At 51.3% G+C, this 17,189-nt stretch overlaps 2 protein-coding genes and 1 long non-coding RNA gene across 11 annotated transcripts in view; 2 read left to right on the plus strand and 1 right to left on the minus strand.

The window, feature by feature from the left end:
* MMP28 (matrix metallopeptidase 28) overlaps positions 1-5,941 on the plus strand; it is a 29,900-nt gene extending 23,959 nt beyond the window's left edge. For 4 of the 9 annotated variants that reach the window (XM_063799626.1, XM_063799629.1, XM_063799630.1 and 1 more), the window contains 5 exons: positions 1,480-1,725; positions 3,414-3,563; positions 3,617-3,692; positions 3,878-4,041; positions 4,897-5,941. In XM_063799626.1, coding sequence (XP_063655696.1) covers positions 1,480-1,725; positions 3,414-3,563; positions 3,617-3,692; positions 3,878-4,041; positions 4,897-5,291 — 1,031 coding nt within the window. In that variant the 3' untranslated portion in view covers positions 5,292-5,941. Of the gene's footprint in view, positions 1-1,479; positions 1,726-3,413; positions 3,564-3,616; positions 3,693-3,873; positions 4,042-4,896 lie in introns of all 9 variants that reach the window. The other 5 variants (XM_016931977.4, XM_063799631.1, XM_054670944.2 and 2 more) reach the window with 2 other exon arrangements.
* A 770-nt stretch (positions 5,942-6,711) lies between these two features.
* On the minus strand, positions 6,712-10,928 carry C17H17orf50 (chromosome 17 C17orf50 homolog). The gene is made up of 3 exons (XM_001174062.8): positions 10,823-10,928; positions 7,466-7,784; positions 6,712-7,365 (listed from the first exon to the last, which is right to left on the minus strand). The coding sequence occupies exons 1-3, from the start codon at positions 10,833-10,835 to the stop codon at positions 7,173-7,175; spliced, it is 525 nt and encodes a 174-aa protein (XP_001174062.1). The 5' UTR covers positions 10,836-10,928; the 3' UTR covers positions 6,712-7,172.
* LOC134808952 (uncharacterized) lies at positions 9,323-16,137 on the plus strand. Its single transcript, XR_010153233.1, has 2 exons — positions 9,323-9,403; positions 15,963-16,137. It is a non-coding gene; the product is annotated as an uncharacterized LOC134808952 (long non-coding RNA).
* Positions 16,138-17,189: the final 1,052 nt, after the last annotated feature.

A 17,189-nucleotide genomic window follows, 5' to 3' on the forward strand; every position in this document is an offset into this window, starting at 1 on the left:
GCTTGAAAATCACTGATCCAGCCCAACTCCCTCTGCTCATTCCTATTAGAAGTAGAGAGAGGCCCCCCAGAGGTGCCCTGGCAGAGGAGGGCAAGAACACAATTTTATATATATATATTTCACTTCTATATGTATGTATATTTTCTTTAACAAAAAGTATATATAAAATAATAAAAATAAAAATATATACTTTTTATTAAATAAAATACACATACATATAGAAGTGAACCATCTCAAGTTTAGCCTGATGAACTTTCATACACTGAATGCTCCCAGCACCCAAATCAAGAAACAGAAGGTCCCATCATGCCTCCTTTTAGGGGTAACTACTATACTCTACCTACTTCTAGATCTTTTTGAAAGTAATTCTTTTTTTTTTTTTTTTTTTTTGAGACGGAGTCTCGCCTTGTCACCCAGGCTGGAGTGCAATGGCGCGATCTCGGCTCACTGCAAGCTCTGCTTCCCGGGTTCACACCATTCTCCTGCCTCAGCCTCCCGAGTAGCTGGGACTACAGACACCCACCACCACGCCTGGCTACTTTTTGCATTTTTAGTAGAGACAGGGTTTCACCATGTTAGCCAGGATGGTCTCAATCTCTTGACCTCGTGATCCACCCGCCTCGGCCTCCCAAAGTGCTGGGATTCCAGGCGTGAGCCACCGCACCCAGCCTGAAAGTAATTCTTAAGTGGCCCTTATTATGTGCTAGGCACTGTTCCAAGGATCACTTTTTTGTTGTTGTTGTTTCGTGTTTGTTGTTGTTGTTGTTTGAGACAGGGTCTTACTCTGTCACCCAGGCTGGAGTGTAGTGGCGCAATCACAGCTCACCGCAGCCTTGACCTCCTGGGACTCAAGAGAGCCTCCCACCTCAGCTTCCCAAGTAGCTGGGGCTACAGGTGCACACCACCACGCCTAGCTAATGTTTTTGTTTTTTAGTGGAGATGAGGTCTTGCTTTGTTTCCCCAGGCTGGTCTCGAACTCCTGGGCTCAAATGTTCCTCCCACATCAGCCTCCCAAAGTGCTGAGATTACAGGCGTGAGCTACCACACCCTGCTGCATCATTTGTAATACACATGTACACACACACACACACACACACGCACACACATGCACACACATTTATTATTCAGAACAACTCTGTGAGGAAGAAGCTCACCATCATCATTCCCATTTGCAGATCAGGAAGTTAAGACATAGAGAGGTTAAGCTAAATGCTGAAGGTCATACAGCTAGTAGATTGTAAAAGTAGGAATGGCACCCAAATTGGTGGGCCCATGCCATATCTACACCACAGTGCCTCTTAGGCGTCCACAGCCTACTCATCTGTTCACCTCTGCACACTTCAGGTTCTGCCAGATTTTAGGAGGGAAACTATACAGCAGAGAACAGCCACAAACACCCCAGTGGCATTTGCGCTGGGCCGCGAGTACCTGGGGGCGTCGTGGGCCGTGGCACCCCCTGACCTTCTGCCCCACCTGCAGGGGGCGCCCTGGCGCACGCCTTCCTGCCCCGCCGCGGCGAAGCGCACTTCGACCAAGATGAGCGCTGGTCCCTGAGCCGCCGCCGCGGGCGCAACCTGTTCGTGGTGCTGGCGCACGAGATCGGTCACACGCTTGGCCTCACCCACTCGCCCGCGCCGCGCGCGCTCATGGCGCCCTACTACAAGAGGCTGGGCCGCGACGCGCTGCTCAGCTGGGACGACGTGCTGGCCGTGCAGAGCCTGTATGGTGAGGCCCCGGGACATGCCCCGCTCTTGGTCCCACTCCTGCCCCCCAGGCCTCCTATCCTTGAACGCCGGCTCTGCAAATAGGATTTCCCATCCTAAGCTCATAGATCTGCCCTCCCTGTCGCCGATTCGTCCCAATTCTAAAGCCCCATGCCCCCCCTCAAATCTGAAAAACCTCGGATTCTTGCTCCCCCGAGTCCATGGCCCTCATCTCTCCATCAGTCCCAACTAATTCCTGTGCACAGTACCCCCAACCCCGCCCCTTGCGTTCCACTTACTGGATTTCTGCCCAACCCCCAGCCCCCGCAGCTCCCGCTCACACCATGTGCCCGCCCCATCACCCATACCCAATCTTTGGGCCCACCTCTTCCCCCATCCCGGACCCCAAAGCCTTCATTCCTGCCCCAGCCACTAGCTCTCCCCCAGCCTTTCTCTCACCACGATGCTGATGCCCTCTACCCCCAAAGCCTGCCCACCTCTGCCTGGTGGTGGGCTCAGACCAGGTCTTCTTCCCCAGGGTGGGCCAGTGCTACTGCCCTGGGATCTATCTCAGCCCAGGGCTGTCTCCCTCAGAGTGCCATGGGCAGAGCCAGGAGGCCTGGGTTCAAGTCACCTTCCATCCCTGATTAGCAGATGCTCTTGGGCATTTTCCCTCTGTGAACCCTCAGTTTTACCTTCTGTGAAAAGAGATAACAACTGAGGTCCTGCTTACCTGACAGGGCTGTTGTGCTACTGGGTATGAGCATGCTTTGTAGCCTGAGAAACTTATACCCTGTAATACTAACAGCTACTATTTCATGAGTACCTACTGTGGGCCAGGCACTTGACATGCAACACACCCATGAAGTATGCATCTTTTTGTCCACAGATCAAGATAATGGGGCTCAGAGAGGTTAGGTAACTTGCTCAGGGTCACGCAGCTAGGAAATTGCAGACTGGGATTCAGGTGATGGTACCAAATAATAAGCTTGTTGGACTCTGCTTCCCTCCTCTCATAAGTGAAGGATAGTGATGTAATTATTATAATTGCTGTAGTTATCACAGCCTGGGTCTCCGGACTCTGCCCTCATGACACCTGTGTTGCCCAGGAATCAGAGAAGAGCACTCCCTGACCCGCTTAGTTCCCTTGCTTGATACCCTACTCCAATTTTATCTCAGGAGGTTCCTCTGTCCCAGGATGTTGGGTAGAAGAAGATTCCTGAGTTTAGTTTGATGGTTAGCACCAACAACCAGGAACAACTCTTTTTTTTTTTCTTTTTGAGACGGAGTCTCGCTCTGTCACCCAGGCTAGCGTGCAGTGGCATGATCTCAGCTCACTGCAACCTCCACCTCTCGGATTCAAGCGATTCTCCTGACTCAGCCTCCCAAGTAGCTGGGACTACACGTGTGCACCACCATGCCTGGTTAATTTTTGTATTTTTAGTACAGACAGGGTTTCACCATTGGCAAGGCTGGTCTCAAACTCCTAACCGCAAGTGAACTGCCTGCCTTGGTCTCCCAAAGTACTGGGATTACAGGTGTGAACCACCACTCCTGGCCCAGGAACAACTCTTAACCCCCACTCCCACTCTCCTTCCTTGCCCCTCATATTAGATAATCATGAAAGTAACCAAGGGAAGGTCTTGAGTGCACAGCATACCCTCTACCCTGTGTGTGTTCTCTCTCTCTCTTATTTCCTTACTCGCAAAGGGAAGCCCCTAGGGGGCTCAGTGGCCGTCCAGCTCCCAGGAAAGCTGTTCACTGACTTTGAGACCTGGGACTCCCACAGCCCCCAAGGAAGGCGCCCTGAAACGCAGGGCCCTAAATACTGCCACTCTTCCTTCGATGCCATCACTGTAGGTAAGAAGGTCCCACTGGTGCTTTGCTTCTTTCTCTCCTTCCACATCTCTTAGTGTCTCCAGAGCTGCAGTACAAGTTGGGGGGATGGATTGTAAAAGCCAGAAATCCCAAGCCACAAGCACGCTGCAGGTAGCAACCCCACACCCAGCAAAACACCGCTTCTTCCTGCCCACTTTCCCCTCTGCGCCAACTGTACACACCATACCCTACGCTTGTCCATTTGGGAAACTGGCTTCCAGGACAGCATCTTCCCTGGAAAGACAGCAGGAAGCTGATGGTCACTCCTCAACTCTCTCTTGTCTCTGGGCAGACAGGCAACAGCAACTGTACATTTTTAAAGGGAGCCATTTCTGGGAGGTGGCAGCTGATGGCAACGTCTCAGAGCCCCGTCCACTGCAGGAAAGATGGGTCGGGCTGCCCCCCAACATTGAGGCTGCGGCAGTGTCATTGAATGATGGAGATTTCTACTTCTTCAAAGGTACTGGCTCTGGGGCAGCGGGGAAAACTGAGCCCTAGAGAGGGAAGGTGTCCTGCCCAAGGTCAAAAGAGGACAAAAGAGGGGAAGACTCTCACACGAGTCCATGGTGGAGTCTCCATTCCAATCTGAACCTGTGACCCCAGGGAAGACTCTATCAGAAGATACCTTTCAGGGATGGATTAGGGAGCAGCAAGTGTCAAAGTCCCAGGGAGAGTTTCAGAGAGGAGTCTAGAGGGAAGCAGAGGACTGCTCTGGAGTTCTGCAATTGAGCAGAAAGAGCTGGATCTTCCTTGGAATCCTAGCTGTGTGGGGTTGGACGTGTCGCTTAACTTTTGGAGTGTGCATTTCTCGAATGGGGAAAACAATACCTCACACTTGCTGGGGAAGGAGTATGAAAAGAGAATATTGCCTGAAGAGTGTGCAATATCTTACTAGATACATGTTAATACTTAGGTAAATAGTATTCATTCATTTGTTCATTCATTCAACCAATATTGAGTGCCTTGTATGCACTAGACGTGGTTGGATATGTTAGGGATACAGCAGTGAATGAAACAAAAATCCTTGCCCTCATAGAATTATTAGTAATGATGGCAGTGGAGAAAGCTCTGGGCCTTCCTTTCGGGGCTATCTGCCCTCTGCTGACACCTGCTGGGAGTCTAGACAATAATAGGAGTCGCTACTACCACCCTGCTATTTATAACTAATTTGTAGTGCAATCCGTTTGATTGATATGAATACCAACCATCGTGGGCTCCAGCTTAAAGGAGAGCAGAGGTATGGGGGACAGAAGTGGGGTAGAGGGCCAGTGGGTGACAGCCTCCAGCTCACCCTGGCTCTCCCAATTCCCCGCAGGGGGTCGATGCTGGAGGTTCCGGGGCCCCAAGCCAGTGTGGGGTCTCCCACAGCTGTGCCGGGCAGGGGGCCTGCCCCGCCATCCCGATGCCGCCCTCTTCTTCCCTCCTCTGCGCCGCCTCATCCTCTTCAAGGGTGCCCGCTACTACGTGCTGGCCCGAGGGGGACTGCAAGTGGAGCCCTACTACCCCCGAAGTCTGCAGGACTGGGGAGGCATCCCTGAGGAGGTCAGCGGCGCCCTGCCGAGGCCCGATGGCTCCATCATCTTCTTCCGAGATGACCGCTACTGGCGCCTCGACCAGGCCAAACTGCGGGCGACCACCTCGGGCCGCTGGGCCACCGAGCTGCCCTGGATGGGCTGCTGGCATGCCAACTCGGGGAGCGCCCTGTTCTGAAGGCACCTCCTCACCTCAGAAACTGGTGGTGCTCTCAGGGCGAAATCATGTTCCCCACCCCCGGGGCAGAACCCCTCTTAGAAGCCTCTGAGTCCCTCTGCAGAAGACCGGGCAGCAAAGCCTCCATCTGGAAGTCTGTCTGCCTTTGTTCCTTGAAGAATGCAGCATTGTCTTTGTCTGTCCCCACCACATGGAGGTGGGGGTGGGATTGATCTTAGGAAAAGCAAAAAAGGGTCCCAGATCCCTTGGCCCTTTCCTCCAAGGACTTCTATCCTCCCCAGGCCTTTGTTTCTTCTGCTAAAGGCACAGTTCCTTTCAAGAGGTAACAGCACTGGGATCCAAGCAGGGGGATGAAAAACTCAACAGAGAAATTCGAGACCATTTTGCAAGACTGTGCCCTTCTCCTCAGGACCCCCTGGCTCAGTTCTTGAAAAACGGTGTCATATTTAGTCAGAGGCCCCACCCCCAGGAAGCATGGATGGGGATGAAGGCACAGGCGTCTCCAACCTCAGAGGCCCTTTGTGGGGTCAGGACACAGAGTGGGAGGGAGACTGATGCAGGCCTACCAGTCCCTGGCTTTTTGTCTGGGGCTAGAATAAAGAGGTGCCTTCAGCTGGTGGGCCGAGAGGCAGGAAGCAGCCTTCCTTGGAGCAGTTCTTCCATCCTTTGCTGTGAGAGCAGGTGGGCATGGGTGCAGGGGAGGCCAGGGCCATGCTCTTCCATCCAAGCCAGGGCTAGGCAGCTGTGTGTGTGTGTGCAGAGCTGTGATGGAGAGAAGGGGCCTGCCTCCCCTCAAAAAGCAAAATGTCCTTGCAGCTCCAGGCCAGATGGAGAATGATGTGCAGCAGGGAGAGGTCAAGGGGCCTTCCTGGGGCTCTGCAACGCTGCAGGCGCTGGGGATGCAGCCTCCACAACAGGCAGCCCTGCAGGCTGAGGGTGGCCTTGTGCTCTCACAATGGCCGCATTCTCCAGGCCACACACGAGGCATTCCCAAAGCTCCTGCTGTCTGGCCAAGAATAGCTGGGATTCCTGGAGAAGGAACCAGCTCCCCAGCCTCCCTGTCTTCTGCCTCCACCCATGCCAGCATTTATTTTAGCATCTGGTTTTCCAGGCTTCTCCCACCCCTCCACACCTGCTAGTGCCTCATATGCACAGCATTGACCTCAGCAAGCCAGGGCGTCTAGGGCAGGCGAGAATGGTCTGGCAAGGGTTCAGCCCTCGCCTCCCCAGGGCCATTGTTGGCCCTGCCCGTTCATTTTCTTCTCTGCGCAGTGGGCAGAAGGGCCTTTGCCTTTGGATACAAATGTTTGTACCGTTCTGGGGTAGAGAGGGAAGAGGCTCCCTGCCCACACTTTTACCTCTGGCTTGAACCCCAGGAGGATCATCCCCACCCGGAGCCACCTGCGCCACCTCAAAGCACTGACACTTTGATCAGAGGTTTTATTGAATGGTTTCAGGGAAAGAGGCAGGTTTGTCAGAGGGATGAGGGAACCCTGAGGTTATTTTCTCTAGGCGATGCCTCTGCCCACTGGGCCAGAGCGGATCTGAAATACCCAAGAGGTGAAGGTGAGGCTGTGTGAGCGGACAGAGTCAGGTGTGCGGTGGCGCTGGTGCTGCGTGGGGGCGGGGAGCCCTCGGTGGGCGCTGTTGACAGCGGGCTCTAGGTTATGCTGGGCTCTGCACTGGGGGCGCTAGGTGACAGATGGGAACCAAGCACCAACAGTGGGCCTTCTTGACGGATGGGGGCGCTCTGGGCAGCAGCTGAGAAGGGGCGGTCCTGTGGAATGCGTCGAAGAGGGCTCCGCGCTCCAAGAGAGAAAGTCGGTAGGGGGTCTGGGGCCAGGAAATGATGGAGGGCACAAAGGCTGGGAGCGGGGGCGCTCAGGAGCTCCCAGCGGCCCCCGCCTTACCCAGATCCGGGTGATCCAGAACGCAGTGCGCCACATAGGCTGGGTGGCTGTGCAGACTCCTGCATTTCTTGCAGAAAAGGAGCTCGCAGCAAGCACAGCCCCCGCGGCGCGGCGGTCGTCGCCGGATCTCCAGCACGCACGGCTCCTCCGGGAGGCTCCGCTTCCTGCCGGCGGGGACCAGGCGCTCAGTGCCTGGGGCAGCCCCTCCTCCCTGGGGCCCGGGCACCGCCTCCCTCGTGCCCCGGTCGAGGAGCGCGCAGGCACCTGTCGGTGGGAGCTGTTAGGCCGCCCAGCAGCGCTAAGGGGCCGAGCCAGCCCCAGAAGCCGCTGTCCGCGCGCCGCAGCAGCGCCACCTGCTGGGTGCTGGACTCCTGGCGCAGCGGGCAGTAGAACACTGAGCGCCGCTCGCGGCCTTCGCCCTCCTCCGCCACCCGCGGCGGCTCCTCGCCCTCCGTCGCGCTGTCCTCCAGCGGCCTCTGGTTGTCCTCGTCCTCGTCCTCCGACCCCTCCTTCCCTTCCTCTTGCTCCGCCTCCTCGGCCCGGAGCTCTTCCGTTTCCTTCTTCCACAAGGGGGTCTTCACACCTGCGGGCCGGGAGGAGATCAGGGCAGTCCTGCTGTCCCCGAGAAAGGGTCCAGAATAATTTTTCATTTATTTATTTATTTATTTATTTATTTATTTTGAGACAGTGTCTCTGTAGCTCAGGCTAGAGTGCAGTGGCGTGATCTCTGCTCACTGCAACCTCCGCCTCACGGGCTCAAGCGATTCTTTTGCCTCAGTCTCCCAAGTAGCTGGGATTACAGGCACGCCCCGCTGCGCCCTGCTAATTTTTGTATTTTTAGTAGAAACGGGGTTTCACCATGTTGGCCGGGCTGGTCTCAAACTCCTGACCTCAGGTGATTTGCCCTTTTCGGCCTCCCAAAGTGCTGAGATTACAGGCGTGAGTCACTGCACCCGGCCCTGGATACTTTTTCAAAAAAAAATTTTAAGTCCAGGCATGGTGGCTCACGCCTGTAATCTCAGCACTTTGGGAGGTCGAGGTCGGTGGATGGCTTGAGCTCAAGAGTTCGAGACCAGTGTGGGCAAAAAGGTGAGACTCTTTTTATTTCGCTCCAAAAAAAAAAGAAAAAAAAAAAGCTGGGCATGGTGGTGTACACCTGTGGTCCCAGCTACTTGGGAGGCTGAGGTGAGAGGAAGCTGAGCTAGGGAAGTCGAGGCTATGGTGAGCCATGATTGCACCACCACACTCCAGCCTAGGTGACAGAGTGAGACCCCGTCTCCACAATTAAAAAAAATTTTTTTTTGAGACAGGGTCTCACTATGTTGTCCAGGCTGGTCTCTGAACTCCTGGCTTCAAGCAGCCCTCCTGCCTAGGTCTCCCTAAAGTGCTGGGATCACAGCCACGAGCCACCTCCCCTGGCTTACTGATCCCATTTTTTTTTTTTTTTTTTGGAGACGGAGTCTCGCTCTGTCGCCCAGGCTGGAGTGCAGTGGTGCCATCTCGGCTCACTGCAAGCTCCACCTGCCGGGTTCACGCCATTCTCCTGCCTCAGCCTCCCGAGTAACTGGGACTATAGGCGCCTGCCACCACGCCCAGCTTATTTTTTGTATTTTTAGTAGAGACCAGGTTTCACCATGTTTGCCAGGATGGTCTCGATCTGACCTCGTGATCTGCCCGCCTCGGCCTCCCAAAGTGCTAGGATTACAGGCGTGAGCCACCGCGCCTGGCCACTGATCCCATTTTAATAGGTGGTTATTTATAGAATATTTTATTTTCTGAATGGGATTTCCTTCCTCCAAGTGGGTCTTGCCTTAAGGAAGCCCAGCATCTCCGCTGGTGGGGTGGGCAGGCGGGTGGGCTTATAGCACCTCTGTATGATTAGAAAAGGCGCCTTATAGTCAGGGAAATGGAAAAAGGACCTTCTATGGGCAGACCAATTGGGAAAAGGCTGTCCTTAGGGTGAGCCAATTAGGAAAAGACGCTTCTTCTTTCTTCCAGGCTTGACTTCAGCCACCACTGTCCCCTCTTGCTGGTGCCTTTGTTCAGGGCACAGTTACTACAACTACAAGCAGTAGCCCCAGCAGAAAGTTCCTGGGCTGACATGGAAACTAAGCTGGCCTCCCCTAGAAGGTGTCCGTCGCCCATTCAGCAAACATTCACCAGGCTTCATGCATCCTGCGTCTGTCACATCTGGATAGCTAGGTTTGTAAAGGAAAGAGGGGAGGAAGGCAGGGAAGACACAACTCGTGGAGTTTGCTATGGAAAAGTCAAGAAACATTTCTAGGTGGGGCACGGTGGCTCATGCCTGTCATCTCAGCACTTTGGGAGGCCGAAGCAGGCGGATCACCTGAGGTCGGGAGTTCGAGACCAGCCTGACCAACAAGGAGAAACCCCGTCTCTACTAAAAATACCAAATTAGCCGGGCGTGGCAGTGCATGCCTGTAATCCCAGCTATTCAGGAGGCTGAGGCAGGAGAATCGCTTGAACCCAGGGGTCGGAGGTTGTGGTTTACCGAGATCACGCCACTGCATTCCAGCCTGAGCAACAAGAGCGAAACTCCGTTTCAAAAAAAGAAAAAAAGAAAGAAAGAAAAAGAAACGTTTCTTTTGATCCCAGTCCATCCTATTTAAAGAGCAAAGGTAATGCTCATGATTGGTGTTCTAGCCTTCTGGTTGTAAAAGGCCAGGCGTAGTTCACAGCTAGAAAAGGGTTCCAGAGATGTTTCAAGAGGAAGGGGAGGAGGAAAAGGAGTTGAAAACAAAGGGTTGGACATTGAGTGCTGCGCTATGGAATCTGGACTTTGCCTCTCAGCAGTGAGGAGCCGCTGAACATTCTTGTAGAGGGACGTGTTCCAAGCTGTGTTTTAGGATGTTCCCTCTGACAAGACAGAGGGAGACCCCACTTAGGAGTCATTACAGTGGTCCAGGCCAGAGAAGACAAAGGTCTGAACAGGAGCAGGTGGAGATGATGAAGCAGATGTTAAGACTATTCTGGAGCCAGATGTGGTGGCTCACACCTGTAATCCCAGCACTTTGGGAGGCCAAGTCAGGAGAATCACTTGTGCCTGGGAGGTTGAGACTGCAGTGAGCTGTGACAACGCCACTATACTCCAGCCTGGGTGACAGAGCAAGACTGTTTCTAAAAAAAAAAAAAAAAAAAAACAGGCCAGGCACAGTGGCTCATGCCTGTAATCCCCAGGACTTTGACTTTGGGAGGCCAAGGTGGGTGGATCACTTGAGGTCAGGAGTTCGCGACCAGCCTGGCCAACATAGTGAAACCCCATCTCTACTAAAAATACAAAATACAAAAATTAGCTGGGTGTTGTGGCATGCTCCTGTGGTCCCAGCTACTCGGGAGGCTGAGGAACGAGAATCACTTGGACCCGGGAGGCAGAGGCTGCAGTGAGCTGAGATCTCACCACTGCACTCCAGTCTGGGTGACAGAGCAAGACTCTATCTCAAAAAAAAAAAAAAAAATTCAGGAAGGGGAAAGGAGAGGGCTTGCAGCTACATGGATGGGTAACTGAGAAAAGGTTGGACTTCATGGTGATGCGCTGGATTGTCCAAGCTAGGGTCAAGAGGTCCTGTCCTCCAGCCCCACCCTGCCTCCAGCCCCACTCACCATGCTTATCCATTCTTCCCAAGGCTGTGCCCTGCTTTCCCTGATCAGAGACTGGGATGTGAGAGGGTGCCCAGAACCCATAGAACTTTGTCTCATGTCTAGGGCCTCTATTAGGTCACAAGGGGTGGGGCTAGAACCTCACCTGCCCATAAGGCTCTGCCCAGGAATAATTTCCTTTTCCAGAGCCTCCCAAAGCACTAACAACTCAGATATCTCCTACCTTCCCTCTTAGGAAGGCATTAATGGGGAAGAGAGGATGGCTTTGGCCCCCAATAAACTGGGTTCAAATCCCAGCTCTACCACATAAATATAAAAGTTATCTGATGTTCAGCATGGTATCTCTCTGACCCTCAGTCTCTTCAACTGTAAGTCAGAGATAGTAATACAGTACCACGCTTTACCTGGCCTATGGGAAGCACTGAAAGCCCTGGGTTTGTTTGTATCATTATATTCTGTCTTTCTCCTCCTTTCTTATCCTTATCCTTCTTCACCCCATGCTCTCCACTTCTCCTATTTCCATTTCATTGCCAGTACCAAGGAACACAAGGGAATGGTGCCAAGTCCAGTAGGAAGTAGGACTCGGGTACCAGGCTGGTATAGCTCCTGGATATTGTGTATTTGTTGGGGGGCAGGGGTGAGGGAGGGAGTAAAATCAAGGAGCTTCAGGAAAATCCTTTCCTTTCCTGGACTCGAAGTGGAGTGTGTTGGCACAGAGAGGAATGTGCAGATGGACAATGGACAGATTCAGCTCTGGAAAGCCCTCCATCTGTTGAGATGAAGTTGCTGACCTCAAAGAGAGCCCAGTCTAATAGTGATCTGCGATCCTCCATCCAAGTCTGAGAGTGGAGGGCAATGGAGTCCCTTCCTTTGGGCATCTAAGTTTGGTGGAGGCAAGTTGATGGGCTGGAGAACAGAGAGCAGACCTGGCCACCAGGAATCTCGTAGTCACAAGGGGGCAACCCTATCAAGAACTGTGAAGGATCTGAAATGTTATCCTATTTGCAAGTTACCATGTTAACCAGTTGTAGTTTCATGGGTGCTGCCAGAAAACATGAGGCTCCAAGTCAGAGACAAAGGACTTTATTACTCGTGGCACAGCAACTTCGGCCTGTTTGCCTCAGCTTCCCTTGCTTCGGTGTCCTATGAGTGACACAAATGAGTGCCAGTGGATACCGGTATATGCAGAGGTTTGCATTACTAGAGAAATCCCAAGCTTAGGAAACCTGAATCTTTTTTGGGGGGGCGGTGGGGGGTAGCGGACAGAGTCTCACTGTCACCCAGGCTGGAGTGCAGTGGCGCGATCTCGGCTCACTGCAACCTCCGCCTCCCGGGTTCAAGCAATTCTCCTGCCTCAGCCTCCCAAGTGGCTGGGACTACAGGCGCGTGTCACCACACCTGGCTAATTTTTTGTATTTTTAGTAAAGATGGGGTTCCACTGTGTTAGCCAGGATGGTCTCGATCTCCTGACCTCGTAATCTGCCCGTCTCGGCCTCCCAAAGTGCTCAGATGACAGGCCTGAGCCACTGCGCCCAGCCAGGAAACCTGAATCTTTTATAATGGGTAGTGAGCAAACCTGCTGTTTGCTCAGAAAGGAGGCACTACGTCTATTTTCCAAGATTGCTCACTTATACAAAAACCCTTGAAAAGTCAGGGCCTCTGCTTTCAAGACATGCATAAACACAAAAGGCTCAAGGAGAATTGTCTCCCAACAAGCTCATTCTCTTTAAATTTACTGAAAGCATTTGTAGCCACCATGGCTCTTGATTGCAAAATTCAAAAGCTCAGTCTGGTTGATTTAAAGAGAAAGAATAGTGAGACCTCACAGAACGACCAAAAGACTTGAGAACTGGATAGGAATCAAGGAAGGGCGGCGAATAAGAACACAGTCAAGATCGCATTACAGGAACAATTCAGTTTGGAGGCCACTGCTGGGGATCACCCATGGACACTGGCACCACGAGCAATCTCACTGAGACACTCACTAAGATTTAATGCCCCTGGCAGGCACATCTAAACCAGTGAGCCTGTGCAAAGACCATCCCACCAAGACACCACAACAGAGTGTCCCCTGGCATGGTCATTCTTCTCATCCTGCCTCCCCAACCCTAATCTGCCCAGTAGCCCTTTGCCATCCATCCTTAGGATGTGCATCCCCTCTTCCCAAGGCTGTTTTGGGTTTTGTGGGACCTTCCTAACAAGTCAGATTGTCAAACAACCCATGCTAGCATAAAAGCACACTAGAATTTATTTTATTATTTTATTTTATTTATTTTTTGAGATAGAGTCTTGCTTTGTTGCCCAGGATGGAGTACAGTGGTATGACCTAAGCTCACTGCAACCTCTGCCTCCCGGATTCAAGCAATTCTCCTGCCTCAATCTCCTGATTAGCTGGGATTACAGGCGTGTGCCACCATGTCCGGCTAATTTTTGGATTCTTAGTAGAGACGGGGTTTCACCCTGTTGGCCAGGCTGGTCCTGAGCTCCTGACCTCAAGTGATCTGCCTGCCTCGACTTCCCAAAGTGCTGGGACTACAGGTGTGAGCCACCATGCCCACCCAGCACACTAGAAATTGATCTCACAGAGGACTAGTACAGTCTTCATTGAAAACGTGAGAGCAAGCAGGTAATCCCACTAGCCCCAGGAACATATGCATGCCTCCTGCACTCAGACATCTGCTTGGGAGACCTCTTGAGAGGGGTGAAACCATCCCGGTAATGAGTGAAAACTCAGAATTGACTGAATATCTCTCCAAAAGAGACTGTTTGAAACCAGAAGAGAATGGGCTATATTCTATTGGCAAGCTCAAGCATTATTTTCTGCTATTTATAGAAATAATACCTAAAAGACAAGACAAAGTCAGTTATCACAGGTAAAGCTACAATTTTTTCATATTAAACTTTAACTTTTGAAATTAATAGTATAAATAGCTCCTTAACTTCTAATAGGTATGACACAGAAATGCAATATTAGTTTTGCCTGGGCCATAAATATAACTTAAGAGAAAATAATATCTAAGCGGGGCACAGTGAGGGGAACCCATAGTCCTGGCAATTCAGGAGGCTGAGATGGGAAAATTGCTTGAGTCCAGGAGTTTGAAGCTGCAGTGCACAATAATTGTGCCTGTGAATAGCCACTGCACTCCAGCCTCGGCAACATAGCAAGACCCCCATCTCTAAAAAAAATTTTATTAAGAACAACAAAGAACAATAATCCAGTAAGATAGTATGTAAGTGCTACTTGATTGGGAATATTTGTAACAACATCTTACATTTGTATAGAGAAAAGGAATGGGGCCTCCTAAACTTAGAGCATCATGTCAATTAAGATGTAACTGGCTAGTCAAATCCATAATGCCTAACTAATAATAGCTCAAACTTTATACAATTTATTAATTTACTTAGTAAAGGGCTCCAGGATTGGTTCAGTGTCTTGATGGAGTTATTAAGGGCCCTGCTTATTCTCACCTTTCCTCTTTGCCTTCCTTGTCTCCTCTTGGTTACAAAATGGCTGCTGCAGCTCCAGGCATTGTGGCTTCATGCAACTATGACCAAAGCAGGAAGAAAAGGAATGGCAGAGACTTCTCAGAAGCTCTCCAACAGACTTCTCTTTGAATCTCATTGGCCAGAACTGGAGCACAAACCCATTCCTAAACCAACTTATGGCAAAAAGAGGGTTGTCAAGATTGTCCTAGACCAGTTGTAATTGGTACCTTTGATCAAGTGGGACTCATGGAGTATAGTTATAAAACAATTTCATTTTTGTCTCCTACAGTCTATTTTTTATTTAATTTAATTAATTAATTAATTTATTTATTTATTTATTTATTTATTTTGAGACAGAGTCTCCCTCTGTCACCCAGGCTGGAATGCAGTGGCTAATTCTGCCTCCTCCCGAGTAGCTGGAATTACAGGCACCTGCCACCGCACCCAGCTAGTTTTTGTATTTTTAGTAGAGACAGGATTTCACCATGTTGCCCAGGCTGTTCTCGAACTCCTGACCTCAAGTGATCTGCCTGCCTTGGCTTCCTAAAGTGCTGGGATGACAAGCATGAGCCACTGTGTCCGGCCCAGTCTTTTTAAACATGCTCAAGGGAGGAAAATACTTCTTCCCTTGTCCCTGGAGAACAACTCAGACAGGCCCTATGACTTATTCTGAGTCCTCTTAGGAAATAGAAAACCCTGAGGCTTGCCACGGCCAGTGACCTGCAAATAGGATGGTGTGGGAGGCAGAAGACATGGTCCCTCTACCCTCTTTCTCTGCCTCTCTTTTCTCCTCAGCTGCCCAACCACTGGTCTCTGTCTTTCCCTGCCCCAATCCATGCAATTCCTTGGATCCAGGCTACACTGAACTCTGGGGACCTTTATTCCCTCTCTAATCCTTAGGAGTCTAATCAGGAACCAACCAGATGATGGTCCACTTCCAGCTTCCTATCCACTGAGGCCGTTCCACCTTCCAGGAGGGTCCATTGAATGTTTTGTGTTTGTTTTGAGATGGAGTTTTGCTCTTGTCCCCCAGGCTGGAGTGCAATGGCACGATCTCGGCTCACTGCAACCTCCACCTCCCCGGGTTCAAGTGATTCTCTTGCCTCAGCCTCCTGAGTAGCTGGGATTATAGGCACCCACCACCACGCCCGGCTAATTTTTGTATTTTTAGTAGAGACAGGGGTTTCGCCAGGTTGGCCAGTCTGGTCTCAAACTCCTGACCTCAAGTGATCCTCCCGCCTCAGCCTCCCAAAGTGCTGGGATTACAGGCGTGAGCCACTGCGCCCGGCCTATCTTTCTATTAAGATGTTCTTCACTGGGCATGGTGGCTCATGCCTGTAATCCCAGCACTTTGGGAGGCCAAGGTGGGCAGATCACTTGAGCTCAGGAATTCGAGACCACCCTGGCCAACATGGCGAAACCCTGTCTCTACTAAAAATACAAAATTAGCCAGTCGTGATGGTGTACCTGTAATCTCAGCTACTCGGGAAGCTGAGGCAGGAGAATCACTTGAACCCGAGAAGCAGAGGTTGCAATGAGCCAAGATCATTCCTCTGCAATCCAGCCTGGGTGACAGCGAGACTCCGTCTCAAAAAAAAAAAAAAAAAAGAAAGAGGAACTTGGTGCATTCTGTCCTCTCTGTTCTGCTTTACTGCAGCCTGAGGACAAAGTTCTGGGAGATCGGCATTGACTATGTAGGTAACAACAACGGCCTAAAGAAGCAACAAGAAAGAAAGGAACCGAGTGCCTGGAGAACTTCATGGAACAGAGCCACTTGCCTACTTTGGATCATCTGTCTCTAAGAGAGAGAAATAAACTTTTCTTTTGTGTGAGCCACTGTTTTCAGTGGCCTTTTTGTTATATATAGCAGCTTAGCTTGGCCCTAACTAATAAAGGCAGACATGTGGCTGCCTCTATTGCAGAAGGGCTTTCTCTGTGTGATAGGAATGCATCCCCCAAATCTTCGCCATCTGATTGGGAAAAGAACCTGGCCCTATAGCTCCAATTTTAAAAGCCCAGGGAAGGGCCGTTTGGACTAGCTGAGTCCCATGCTTACCTCCTAGATTAGTGGCTCTCAGTGGGGAGGGAGAGGATTTTGCCCCCCAGGGACATCGTCCCCCAGAAGACATTGCCAAATGTTAATGTCTGGAGACATTTTTCGTTGTTTTAATGGGGGCAGGGGGCCAGGTGTGGTGCCTCATGCCTGTAATCCTAGCATTTTGGGAGGCCAAGGTGGGTGGATTGCCTGAGCTCAGGAGTTTGAGACCAGCCTGGGCAACATGGTGAAACCCCATCTCTACTAAAATACAAAAAATTAGCCGGGCGTGGTGCTGTGCACCTGTAATCCCAGCTACTCAGGAGTCTGGGAGAGGAGAATTGCTTGAACCCAGGAGGTGGAGGTTGCAGTGAGCCCAGATCATGCCATTGCAACTCCAGCCTGGGCGACAGAGCGAGACTCTGTCTCAAAGAAAAATAAAAATAAAAATAAAAAATGGGGGCAGGGGTGCTACTGGCTTTTGGTGGGTAGTGGCCAGGGATGCTGCTAAATGTCCTACAACGTCCAGGACAACCTCCACAGCAAAATAATTATCTGACCTAAGATGTTAACAGCGCCAAGGTCAAGGAACCCTGTTTTGGACCAATCCTATTAACTTTTCAAGGGTTAATATGGAATGTGACTACTTGTCATCAACTCCATAGGCACCACTTGGTTTAAGATACCCTTGCTCTGCCCTGGATGACTGCAGTAGCCTAACTGTCCCCCTGATTCTGTCCTTGCCCCTGCAGTTCTTCTTCGCACAGCAGCCTGAATTAGAGCATGTCCCTACTCTTCTCAATCTCCTGACTTCGTGATCCGCCCATCTTGGCCTCCCAAAGTGTTGGG

The sequence above is a fragment of the Pan troglodytes genome, chromosome 19 (assembly GCF_028858775.2).
Source record: "Pan troglodytes isolate AG18354 chromosome 19, NHGRI_mPanTro3-v2.0_pri, whole genome shotgun sequence".
In the NCBI taxonomy this organism is placed as follows: Eukaryota; Metazoa; Chordata; class Mammalia; order Primates; family Hominidae; genus Pan; species Pan troglodytes.

Bases quoted from the DNA above. Each gene is read 5' to 3' on its own strand.
- C17H17orf50 (XM_001174062.8), bottom strand. The intron at 7,366-7,465 runs GTGCCTGCGCGC...CCCCGCCGGCAG, and splicing joins CTAACAGCTCCCACCGACAG to GAAGCGGAGCCTCCCGGAGG.